At 40.8% G+C, this 13,006-nt stretch overlaps 1 protein-coding gene across 6 annotated transcripts in view; it reads right to left on the bottom strand.

Annotated features, from left to right (window-relative positions):
- Positions 1-233: 233 nt before the first annotated feature.
- Positions 234-13,006, bottom strand: part of sh3gl2a (SH3 domain containing GRB2 like 2a, endophilin A1) — a 33,115-nt gene continuing 20,342 nt past the window's right edge. Inside the window, exons 2-12 of one of the 6 annotated variants that reach the window (XM_034585007.1) lie at positions 9,132-9,200; positions 8,643-8,715; positions 7,730-7,873; positions 7,402-7,535; positions 7,149-7,307; positions 6,170-6,273; positions 5,949-6,064; positions 4,943-4,957; positions 4,353-4,364; positions 3,067-3,071; positions 234-2,936 (exon numbers count right to left, since the gene is read on the bottom strand). In XM_034585007.1, the coding sequence (XP_034440898.1) occupies positions 2,733-2,936; positions 3,067-3,071; positions 4,353-4,364; positions 4,943-4,957; positions 5,949-6,064; positions 6,170-6,273; positions 7,149-7,307; positions 7,402-7,535; positions 7,730-7,873; positions 8,643-8,715; positions 9,132-9,200 (1,035 nt within the window). In that variant the 3' untranslated portion in view covers positions 234-2,732. Of the gene's footprint in view, positions 2,937-3,059; positions 3,072-4,352; positions 4,365-4,932; positions 4,958-5,948; positions 6,065-6,169; positions 6,274-7,148; positions 7,308-7,401; positions 7,536-7,729; positions 7,874-8,642; positions 8,716-9,131; positions 9,201-13,006 lie in introns of all 6 variants that reach the window. The other 5 variants (XM_034584998.1, XM_034585039.1, XM_034585021.1 and 2 more) reach the window with 5 other exon arrangements.

Here is a 13,006-nt window from a genome sequence, read left to right as displayed (position 1 = left end):
ACATGAAAGAATCCTGCAGGAAAATAAATAATTCATCTATCTCCTTCTATTTACTGAGCCGAGTCCCTGCTGAGCCTCCTCCACGTACTGCAAAACAAGAGCCAGAGAAGTGCAGTGCAGTAAAATAGCTGGTTAGTTTATCTTCAGCTTCCATCTGAATTATTGTTTAAAAAATGTGTCTAAGTTTAAATCCTGGGGGCTGTGTGTTTGTATGAAAAGTCATCGGGGCAATAACCATTTCTCTGGATTTATTTGAATAAATTACATTGACTTATCACTTTTTTTTTCTTTACATCAAGCATACAGTCTTAAAATCCAGTGCAAGAATAAAATTAAATAAAAACAGAAAACAAAAAAAACAATCCAAAGACAATCATGTGCAGCACAGAGAATCCCTCCTCTCATGTCGCTTCTGGATAATATACTGTATATATACATCTATCCTGTATGTGTATACTTTTGTCACAGTTACAAAAATAAGATACGTTACTGTAGATGCGCGACTATACACACAAGGTGAAAACAAAACACAAAAGCTGTACAGTCCTCATTGAGGGCAAAGATACACACGATTGTTAAAAAACAGTGAAAGAGAAAAAAAAAGGAAGGAATCGGATCACCTTTAAAAAATAAAATAAAATAAATACGAATGACCTTTTCAAACTGTACCGTGATTCTTCCCCAGTCAAAGTTTACTGCCTGCAAAACTTGTGCTTCCTTAAAAAAACAAAAAACAAATAAACAACACTTAATATGGGTAATCTGTCGAGTTTGCATCATTATTGTAATTCTACTGAATATAATGAATTGGTCCTTTGATTAAAGAGACATCCATGTTTGTTTTTAATGCTGAACACTGTCAGAGACAGTATATGTTAAATACCTCAGCGTCGGAGGTCCTCTGCAGCCCCGTCCCTGTGCGTTACATGTACAGTGTGCAAACCCAATTACACGTCCCTCCCCCCGAACACACGCACATTACTACAAGATGGGTGAAAAACTAGTGTTATTGCTGCACCTATTCTTTTGCAGGAGGGTAAATACGTTGTTGACATTGCAGAGAGTAAAGCCTCGGGGGGGGACATGGTGCACCGCGGCACCCGACTGACTAAACGTGTAATAACTGAGACCTGGTTTGATTTCTACATTATCAGTACATCAGTTAAAGACGGGAAACAAATCCCACACAATACTGCATACGAGCAAATAGCTGGTTAGGGGGAAATCAAACATCATGTGGGAAATCGAACATTTTTACTGAGGCCTGACGTGACGTGGGAAAAGGAAACCAGCAGCTTTTTGTCACTATCATCATTAAGAAAAAGGGTTTTTTTAGGTGTCAGTTGCATCATCTCAAAGAATAAAACATCTCCATCCAAACCAATAGAAGTCATTTCTGGTTACGTTCTGCTGTGTGTGCGCTCCTTTGTTAGAAAGTATTTCAAACAGTATCGTTGTTGGCTACGTCTAGTTTCTTTTCTCAGTCGGTTGTTTCTAGACAGCTAAACTACAAGAATACTAATCGGACTATTAGGAATGCAGCAAAAAAGAGCTTCACCCTCAGCTGCAGAGAAAACAGTTGCCCCCACCGAGCAGTTAAATCCTATAAGTTATTATATCACAACACATCGACCATTTGTCACACAAGTTTCTCATAAAATACACATTGGAGCCTCGGAACGGACTGCACCGGAGTTTTCTTACATCACTTCAGACGGTTTAAACTTCACAACTTTTGTGTTTTTGCAAATCATGTCATCACTTCACTAACAACTGGCTCAGATATGTAATGTCACAGACTCAAGAATACAGTTTCACCCCCCCCCCTCCCCCCCATGATAGAAATACCAAAGAGCTAGAGATTGCTTCACCGTTTTTGCATCGAACAATTTTTACCGACACGTTGCAGTTAAGAGTTGAATCAGGTTTCTGCAGGTAACTTTGGTATCTAAATCACATACGATGGGTCATGCGTGCATGTTAAAAAAATACTATGAGTAATCTTGGTTGTAAGTTACCGATTATGTCTAAAACACTGTTGAGTTAAAAATGTGAGGACGTCCTTTGGGGCAGAGTTTTTAGAGCATGACGGGGACGCGGTTTCTCCGGAGACGGCCGGAGCACGCCAAGACAAACAGAGGAACATTCCAAAACGAAAAAAACGAAAATCAGCTCAACTTAACTTTTTTTTTCTTTTTAAATATAAGATTAAACGTTAAACACTCGAAACCATGCTGTGACCTAGAGTCTCTAACAAACATGAAGCACGTAGACCAGTTATTTTCCTAGTATGTGAGAAAAAACGTTTCTATCTACTGTAATGGTTTCCACATAATATAGTGAATGAGAGTAAATGTGAATTTGCTAAGGTGGTCTGATAAACTCATGACGGACTGACAGCCAACTGAAACCGAGACAAAAGCCAGGACAGAAACGGAGAAGGTGACTATGGAAGCCTGAAGGTACCTCCTGGGATAAGGGGAAGCAACGACATCAATTTCTCCTCAATACATTTTTACGCTCATTAACTTCTGGTGCATACTTGTTTTTCATCTGTTGTCAATCTTGTTCGTATCTTTATTGTGTTGTTGCTGTTTTGACTCCTTTAACGTGGAGCACAGGTGGTAAGTAGGAATGTTTAGGAGAAGGTTACTGGGAATACCGGGGGAAGGAACTGGAGGCCGGGATTTTGTTTTGTCACCGCTGGAGACAAAGCTGCGAGTCGTGACGTCCTAGTGCGGCAGTGGCACCAGGATATCCACGTAGTTGATGGGGAAGAAGCCGGAGTTGCCGTGCAGCATCCCCTCGTACCAGTTGTCATCGATCTTATTGGTCAGGGTGATGATGTCGCCTTCCTTGAAGCCTAGCTCACCTTCGTTCTCGGGGTCAAAATCGTACAGGGCGCGACAGCAGGGCTGGTCCAGTGGGGCTGGAGAGAAGGGGGACGATTGGAGAGATAAAAGAGACGCAGCGTTAGACGAGAGGCTGGAGGTGGAGTTACGATGCTGCATATAAATAAGAAGCATAATGATCACAAGAAAAGCTTGTGAAAGGCTCACCTGGAGACCTGGCTGAAAAGGGCAAAGAAGAGGAAGAAGCAGGGAGGAGGGGAAGAAGCAGAAGAGAGACAAAACACATGATCATCAGTTACTGCAAAGGTACAACTAGTAAGCAACAGTGGATCCAGATGGCGTTTAAAGGAATAGTTCAATATTTGGGGAAACACACACATTATCCCTGGGTCTCATCTTTGTTAAGATCAGTCAAGTCACTGTGTCAGATGATTCAGTTATAATCATAAATTCTTATAATCTGTACATATTGCACAACCCCTCCTGCTTCTAGTATTTTTTTTATTTGCTTCTAGTATTTTGTATTTTGCTTATAGTATTTTATATTTGGTTATAGTATTTTTGTATTTTATATATTTTATTTTTGTTCCCTATTTTTACATTTTCTATATAGTTATATTTATAATTGCACAAACACTTAAGTAAGGATTTATCTCTTCCAGCAGAGCAGCTGTGGTCAAAGTCGTACTAGTCTGTTTGCCTGATGATCATTGATCTTTTCTGAACCAGAAGGTCGGCGGTTAAATCCTCAGTCTTCCCCATCTGCATGCCAAAGTGTCCTTGGGCAAGATACTGAACCCCTAAATGGCCCCTCATAGATGTTGAATACACTAACTGTAAGTCGCTTTGGATAAGCGTCCGCCAAATGACATGTAATGTAAAGTAATAATCGGGCTGATATTGTGTAGCTGGACCAGAAAAGCTCATCTTTGTGTTGCCTGTTTGTTTTTGAACTTGGAATAGGTTGGTTATTTCCCTGTGAGACCACTGAGGGAAGAAATGACCACTACAACCTACAAGTACCAGTTGGTGTTGTTCCTGCTTTCCATCCTCAGGGGGCAGCAATGAGTCAATATGGCTTAGGGCACTACAATAAGGCAAAGAAGATGCAGCTCAGGAAAAGTGGGGTGTCAGAAAGGTGAGACTTATGTTTTATGTGATGTTTCTTCAAACTGTATTTATACATTTACAAAAGAAAAGACTTTGGACCGTCTGGCTCTGTCCAAAGGAGAATACAGCAGTTCTACAGATAACTGATTTATTTAACGGTTATATGTTGTTTGTGTATTTTAAAATATGTCAAACTATTCTTTGAACAGTAAAAGAGAGATGAGAAATTCGTTTTTTCTTTTAAAGGCAGTACAAGAGAAACCAGGGGTTAGACAGAAGCTGCGCTGCAAACCAAAAAAAAAATGCAGACAAAACAGCACCCCCACAAAAAGTTCAATTTGAAATAAGAGAGATGGATTTTGCATCTCTTCCCAAGTCACTTTTTCTCACCTGGAGATCTTGCTGCAAAGGAGGAAGTAGAAAAACAGCGGTGAACAGGTGAACTTTTTAGCGATCGCATTTTGAGAAGGATAAATGACGGAAAGATGGACGAGTACAGTAAAGATGTCGATAAAAATGATGCAAGAAAAAACACAAGAGGCGGAGCGGCGGAAGGACAAAGAAAAAGGAGGACAAGACAGATCAGGAGAAGAAAGCAGAAATAGCAAATGCTCGTCCTCTGGGTTTTTTTTTTCATTGTCACTGTCAGTCTGAGATTATTTGAGCGGATGACACTTGTGTTTTCTGCAGTTTGTGTCTTTTTTGTTGCCGAGATTCCCTTATAACAAAAAGACAGAAATATAGATGGGCAAAGAAAATGACAGGAAGGTGAAGTGATGGAGAAAATACAGCTGAACAAGATCTCTCCGGGATTCACTTTTGTCTCACCCGGAGACCTTGCTGCAAAGAGGGGGAGAGAAAACAACACGGTGGAGGGAGGACAGCAAACAGCAGAAGTTGTTGTGGGTTTAAAATGGAACTGATGAGGGGGAGAAATGAAGTGATGATCGTACAGGACACAGAAATTTGACCTGGCTCACCTGGAGACCTCGCCCCTACAAACATGTGACAAAGAGGGGAAAGAGGAGAGAAGTGCACAGATGTTTTTATTTGTTCTGGAATTATCGATATTCTGTTCAGTGCAGGTAAAAACTGAAATGTTGGGAAAAGAGCTGGAAAAAAAGATAAAATTAGCAAACACAACAAACGGACCATAAATTCTCAAACATCTTTTTATATATATCAACTCATGAAAGCGCCATGCTTTTATTCTGATAGGGTTACTCTAAAATGTTTCTTTTCTGCTTCACCAAAGACCACTTCTTTAGTGTCTATAGCAAACTGTGTTGTTGTGTTTTTTTCTTTTTAATGTCTACACTTTTATATTTTGTCATTGTGCACAAGTGGATTTTTGGGGACTGATTGAAATACTGGTATAAGTTTTCATATCTGCAAACATAAACACAGATACTGATACGTCTGTGAGAGGCTTATATCTGCTGATATTATCAACGTAAGAAAACTACGTCTCCTGTTCAGCTCCTACTTGTAAAAGGAATTGATCAATTTAGCTGTTTGCTGTCAATACAGAATTAGATCATGTTTCACAGTGAAACGCTTCTCGTACTTGAGTGAACTTAATCATTTCCCTTCTCAGGAGGGTTTTTATTGTGAAACTTCTGCAGTAAAAAGATTTAGAACAGTGCAAGTGTGAGTATGTTCTACTGAATAAATGTGTTTACTTTATATAAATATATATACACACACACAAGATTTACTCACTGATCAGTTTTGTCTTCTATTTGAGAATTTATGGTAGAAATGAAAAACACATAGGATCATTAAAGGAAAGAAAAACATAAAGCAACAGAAACCAGTCCAGAAACTAAAAGAAAATACAACCACACATTTGTCTGTTCTGTTTTCACATCACGTGAAACAGAAACTCGTTTTCACCCCAGTGAGAGACGGCGGCGTGTGTTTACAGAACCAGGATTAGTTTCTGCACATGTTTCTGAGCGGTGAGCTTTCTGCTCGGGGTCTCACCTGGAGATCGAGCACTGTGGATGCCTCCATTGTGGTTCTCACTGATGGAGAAGTCCAGAGACGTGCGGGGTTTGGGCAGGTACTCTTTCCTGGGCTTGACAGTGGTGTCCCTTATCCTGCAAAGTGGACAACACAGAATTACCCAAAAGCAGAGATCAACATGACTGAAATCACACATGTAAGTACATCCGGTGACGCATGCTAAAAGAAAAAGTACTGACCGTTCATCGATCTTACTGGAGAGCTGTGTGAGGATCTCAGCAGCCCGGCTGTGATACTCCACCTGAGCATGGACCAGCGCAGAGAGCTGGCTCACCTGTTCAATCTGTTGTTCACACAGAGGAAACACATGATGCGTTACACACAAACACCACAGACTGATGCTCTCTATCTAAAACACTATGCTTCAATTTTCTTAGGATTTTATGGCTTCTAGTGATGAGGTTGTAAATTGACTGAATTGAATCACGCTGCATCCTCCACGCCTGATGAAGAAGCTATGGTGGCCTACAGGTACCATATAAAAGGCAAAAGGTCTTCTTGAGAGGCAGTGTTTGATTTGTCCTTTCTGGACTACTGTAGAAACATGGAAGTGCAACATGGCGGACTCTGTGGAAGAAGACCTGCTCCTAACAAAGATGGCTCATTCTAAGGTAACAACATTATGATGATTATACACTAATGAAAACATAATTATGAAAATTATAATCCTATTCTGCAGATAGAAACACTGAATCCTACACACTGGAGCTTTAAGCAATAATTCTAATGACTAGTGATACCATGATGGCTGTAGGACATTTATACATAATCAGAAGTGTTTCAAGGGACTCTGGGAGCCCCAGACAAAAAGGGGCCCTACATCGATCATAGAGGTTAACAGGGTTCTCAAAACATTGTTGTTGCAGTGGGGTGGAACGAAAACACACTTTCTAGAAGCCCCCCCAACCCCTTGAGTAGAATTGACTGGTATGCTGGAGCTCATATTATAGAAAAGATTTTGGTTTCTAGTATGTAAAGGAGTCATGACCCCAATTCATTCCAATGGTTTAAGGTGCTCAAGAGGGGAATGGAAATGGACGTAGCAGTTGGAAACCATAGCAGTATAAGACAGGGGTTGTACGAAAACCTAGGGTATGTTGGGAGAACCAGCCTTGTCACTGTGTGATACATTAAACTCGGAGCACTCCTGATGCTTACATCACTCTCCAGCAGGTTGAACATGCTCTGCTCAGCAATCTCCTTCGAGTCGTCGAACTTCTCCAGCGCTTGTTTGATCTCGTCGTCCGTCACTTTGCCCTGACGCTTCTTCTTGTAGTCAAAGTCCAGACGACGACCCTCCATTTTCTTCAGGTGATGCTGCGTAACAAGATCAGAGCGTTAAACTGAATCTTTGACCTGTGGATGACTTGGATGCTCAGTCCCCTCCCCCCCCTGTTGTGTGTGTAAGTACCTGAATCTCCTTGAGGTCTTTTTCGTGGAGGTTCTGCATTGGATCAATGAAGTTCTGCTTGACCTCCATGTCCAGAGCGTCCTTCACCTCTCCCAGCTCACGCATGGCTTCCCCAGCGTCGATCAGAGCGAGTCCTGTGAAAAAAAGGAACACATTTTTACACTCTTAAAAGCACATGTGTTACATAAACTTCTATGTTCAGGCGTCTGGAAAATAAACTCATGTATTTTTCATGATATTGTTACTGCCCCCTTCAGGGTATAAAATGATGCCAAAAGTCAAATAAACTGTGTTTGTCTGTGAGAAGCTTTAACGTGCTGCAGCTCACCAAAGTTCGACTCCTCCCCGAGCTCCCGGCCGAACCTCTGCATGGACTCTCCCAAGATGGCCTCGGTCTGCGTGTAGCCCGGCCCCTTCTCTTGGCCGCGCATGCGGGACATGGAGTTCATCATGCTCATCTTGGCTCTCGTGGCTACAAAGACACGGCAGTAATGAAAACAATCACCTCTGGGCGTGTCTTAAGTTTGTGGTCAGATGGAACAAGGCCCGAGGATCCAGAGTAAACCACATTAACGTTAATTTGTTTGCAGTTAGAGGTTATTTCATGTGAACAGAGCTGGAGTCTCATTGTTTATCACAAGTTCTCACAGCAATTAAATGGCCACTAATATTCACTTTGACTATTCTGGAAAATTCAAAGGTATAAAAGGTCAAATCATGAGGATAAACTGTTATTAGAGTGAGGCCAACATATTAAAGGGTTAGTAAATACCATGACCAAAATAAAAGCCAAAAAGGTCAGACAGACCTTCAATATATGGCAATTACATTATTAAATTTAAACAAAAATGCAGTTATAGAATTATTTAGTAGTTTTGTGCCTTTTAAATTTATTTTTTAATGTGCGTGTTGACATTTGAATAAGGGCTGGGTGATGTGGAAGAAACCATTATACTGATAGGGATATTTTCTGATATCAGTATATATCACAGATATGGGAAACTGTACATGATAAATCTCATAAAATAATTTAAAGGATTTAAGAAGATATAATCAAGCTGATAGTATTGATTTATTGACAGGACCTAATGAGTAGAGGTGTACGTCTACACAATAAGTGTGTGTATATATATGATATACATGTTTTTGATATTAATATGTTGCTGGGCTACTCGGGATTAAATGAAACTAAACCATCAGATTCACAGCCTGTAGGATCATGCACAGCCGGGGAATGTCACCTGGGTTTGGCTGCAGATACTCAGTGGTCTTGGTCATGATGTCCAGCACTGCCCGAGCGGTGGTGTCCATCTTCTGTAAACCACGATGTGACCCCACACGAGGAGGGAGACAGAGACAGAAGGTACAGAAACAACAGTTCAGAAAATGACGAGCCAGTATCACTTCTGTGTTCTTGTTTGAGCTGATGACAAACTAACTCCGACATTAGAATATATAATGATATGACTTACTACTAATATAGAACAACAAGGGGTCAGGTGTAAACAATACGTTGGCACTTCTCTGAATAGGTTCAATAATGCAGGATAACACTGACTTTGTAATGTTTGGTCTTCTATTATCTTACCAGCAATTTCCAGTCATGGTTGGTAATGTTTTATGCTCCTGTACAAATCTGGTTGATTGATTAATTTGATTTGTCTAGAAATCAATCTTGTAATAATCTTCTGAACAAGATAACAGGCAGTTGAATAGAAACTCAGTCTTGCCTTCTCCATTTCAGTGAAGTCCTCATCGAGCTTCGTTCCTTCTGCTCCTCCAACTTTTTCGCTCACTTTCTGCAAAGCAAACAGAGTAAAAAAAATAAGATTTGATATAATATATAAATAAGATCAATAATAAGTTGATCAGATTTATCAGGACACTTTTGCAATGCAGTATAAAATGTTGCAAATTGCAGACGTCTAATCCAATTCAACAGATCTTAACTGAAGTTCACATTGACTTGAAAAATAAACAAACACCCTCAGCCACAGTGTGTGGATGTTTGGTGAAGGTTGCTCATTGACACTGCACACAAACAAGAAATGACAGATTAAAGGTTAAGTATGAAGGATTTAGTGACATCTATTGGTGAAGTTGCAAATTGCAACCATCTGAATACCCCTCCCTTTCCACTAGAAAACTTAAATTGGCAAATGGGAAAAAGTGAAAGGCTCTCTGTAAAGCCAGTGTGTGATTTGTCCATTCAGAGCTACTGTAGAGCATGTTGGTGCAACATGGGAGGAGCTTCAGATAAAGACACAAAGGTCTTTATAAGGTAATGAAAATACAAGGATTCTTAGTATCAGTCATCACTTGTAAGATTCTTGTCCCATATATATTTGAAGAATAATAATTAATAATAATAAAATGTGTAAATTAGCCTCTTCAGGATGTGAAGTGTGACCCAGTCTGTGTCTGCAGCCTCATCAGGTCACAGCCTCTAAATTCCAATTAAGATAATGTCAAACAACAAACACATAAATATCAGTTTGACCCTGTGCTTCACGTGAGGAGATTCCATTTCACCGACGATCACGCTGCAGCAGGGTGAACCTCACATGTCACCAGTGCTCTGGTGACATGTGATTTAACTTTTCAGATGTGTGTGATATTTCAGAGGACTGAGTGAAATAAAACGTATTTCACGAGAAAAACTAAAACATTGAGAGAAATCAACATAATGTTATCGTTCACCCCACAGAGATTTTTCTGGTAACACACTCATGCTGAGATTTTTCATTCCTGCTGGAGACAGATGCAGCAGTAGCACACAGACACACAGATCTCCTCTCCGCTGACGTTCCTTCACTCTCAGTCTGCTGATAATATTTCCGGCTCTGCCAGCATCCAGCTCTGGTCTGTGATGTAACCAGCGGCCTTGAGGGGCCAGAGATCTGCCGACACGAGGCCAGACAGCCCTCAGAGGAAGGACTGAGGGGAGGGAAAACGCTTTCAGGCAACGTCACAGTGCCGTGATGAAAGAAACCATGAAAGCCAAGGTCAGTGGAGGATGTCTTTTCTCCGAGAGGGGAGAACGAGCACAATCATACTGTACATGTACGTCGAGGACAGGATGAGTCAGTTTTACTTTACATTCACGCCTCTAGAATAAATGATCTTCGAGTTCAGCAGTTTTTTCTCTCACAATTAAAGATCCTAAAGAGTGGGAAGTACTCAGAGAAAATGAGATGTATTTTCCGGGGTCGGAACACAGAGGGCTGATTTATGACAGACAGCAGGGGAGACTAAGCCTGTGACAGTGGTTTATGCAGCGTAAGACTTTCTGAGGACCGCTGCTCTATGAGTCATCTTAGCAAAGTCTCCTCTGATCCCACTTGGGAAACAGCTCAATATTCTGACAGCAAAGCAAAACACACACACACACACTCACACAGACACACTTCCCATCGTCAGTTTCACCTACACATCTCGACCAAGTCTTCGAATCCTCCCTGAGCTGGTTGCCATGGAGACAGGAATCTGCCCGTGCCAGGTTACGTCTACTACGTCTGTAACTTCCTGTCATTTTCAAATCAACTACAATATTATTTGTCTTGGGCCAAAGCGCTACAGCAGCTGCAGAACAGTACATTGTACAGCAAACAACAACAACAACAACAGTACACAAGGACTTATCACGTAAAGACTCCAAATAATAATGCAGAATAAAAGTGAGTTGAATATTACACCTGCCCTCAAACCACTTAAAATGATAAAACACTGAAAGGATTTAACAAAATGAAAAACAGAAACCTGGCATTAAAACTTAAAAATCAAAGTGTAGCATTTGCCAGACAAGGTGGGAAGGTTATTTTAATACATGACCAATCAACACGTCTCCTTATTGAGCAGCGTGATGGACGTTGGGATGAATGAGAGCTTGAGGTGTGACGGGTCATTCAGGATCCTGTGTACCAGTGTGACCACAGAACCTCCCTGGATGGTCTGAAGGGAAGGATAGCCCTTTTTTTTTTACCACTCTCTCAATTATTGATTTTATCTGCACTGTGAGAGTACACCAACCATGCTGCCATTCCATATCTAATTATGCTCTGTAGCAGAGCAGCGTAAAATATCCACATGACGTCGCTGCTCACACCTCACGACCGCCGCTCAGGAGGCGCTGAGGATCTGAGCTGATAAGACGAAGGTGCTGACGGCAGGAAAAAAAACTGCAGAACCCGGTGAACACGTGTGTCCGTCTAACACACGTGTCGTACCAACACGAGCAATGCACATATAGTGACACTTCTGCTGTTCATCCGAGCCATGTAATCACATACTGTTATATTGTGCACCTGGGGTACACGATGAATGCAGTCACATGTAGCCGCTGCCTGGTTTCAGATGTGAACATAATGTTACTGCACAAGACAGATGGCACATGTGTCTCTTTTTAGACTAAACTGTATTTAGGCTAAAAAACAAGGCGACTGTCAGTCCTGCATTTTTTTTTTTGCTATAAACTAAATAATATTCAATGATGCATAACGACGATGATGTAAGTAAAGACACAGTCAGTATTTTGGTGCTACCGGAGGATATTAGCAATTATTCTCCTACACAGAGAATTGGTCTGATGTCGTCTCCCAAAGTGATGATTCATGCTCACACCAGGTTTATCAGTAACATCTCTGAGATCACTGAGGTTTATAAAAAGAGAAGCGTTTCTTTCCAAGCAGGGTTTTGTACATTTTGAGGACGAGAGCAGATTTAATTGGTGTTTGAATTGTAATTAAAAAGGTGTCAATGCTGCTAATAAACAAGTAGCCTGTGTATCACAGCATGGACCTGCAGGATTTAGAGGCAACAAATGTGAAAATGATAATATGTATATATAATAGTATATATACTCTATAATGTGTACAATGTAGGACTGCAACTAACAACTGCATGACTATGAAAAAGTAAAATTGGGAAAAACGTTCCTCAAAATCATTTTTATCAAAGCTTTTATTTTATCCAACCAACGATGCAAATCCGAAGATGAATCGTAGAACCAAAATGCTACAAATCCTTTTTATACAGGAAATTTCCACTTCAACAAGGTTTTCTTGTTTAACTACGTGATTTATTGATACATCATTTCAGTCGTTTTGCAAATGATCAGGAAACTCAGTCCCAATACTTGCTCAAGCAGAAATATGAGGTCAAATCCAATTTTTCTGTGGAACTCACACCACATCACATTTCACACAGCTGTATACTCCTGCTTCCTCTCGTGGTCGGTACTGAGCAGGAAACATCTGCAACAACGCCTGTTTTCCCACCACGAGCAATAACCCACAGCACGTTAAAATCATTAAAAATGGAGAAACAAGGTAATAACCTGTAATAACAGAAACACAGACGTCTCATGTGTTGACACAGAGTCGGTGAGAACGGCAAGAACTGATTTACAAACCTGATTGACGAGAAAACAAGCAGCACTTAGAATTGTGAGGATACATTTTTAAATGGAGCTGAGCTTGATGCAGACGGCTTCACCTCACACAGTGTTTACTGCTCCAAGTCCAAGTGTATCTTATTTGTGTGTGTGTGTGCAAATGTCTTGTGTAGAGACAGAGAGGAGCTGGGGAGTCGGGGAAGGAGTCAGTCA

Source organism: Hippoglossus hippoglossus, chromosome 1, assembly GCF_009819705.1.
Source record: "Hippoglossus hippoglossus isolate fHipHip1 chromosome 1, fHipHip1.pri, whole genome shotgun sequence".
Lineage (NCBI taxonomy): Eukaryota > Metazoa > Chordata > Actinopteri > Pleuronectiformes > Pleuronectidae > Hippoglossus > Hippoglossus hippoglossus.
This window is presented reverse-complemented; position numbering and strand designations above follow the sequence as displayed.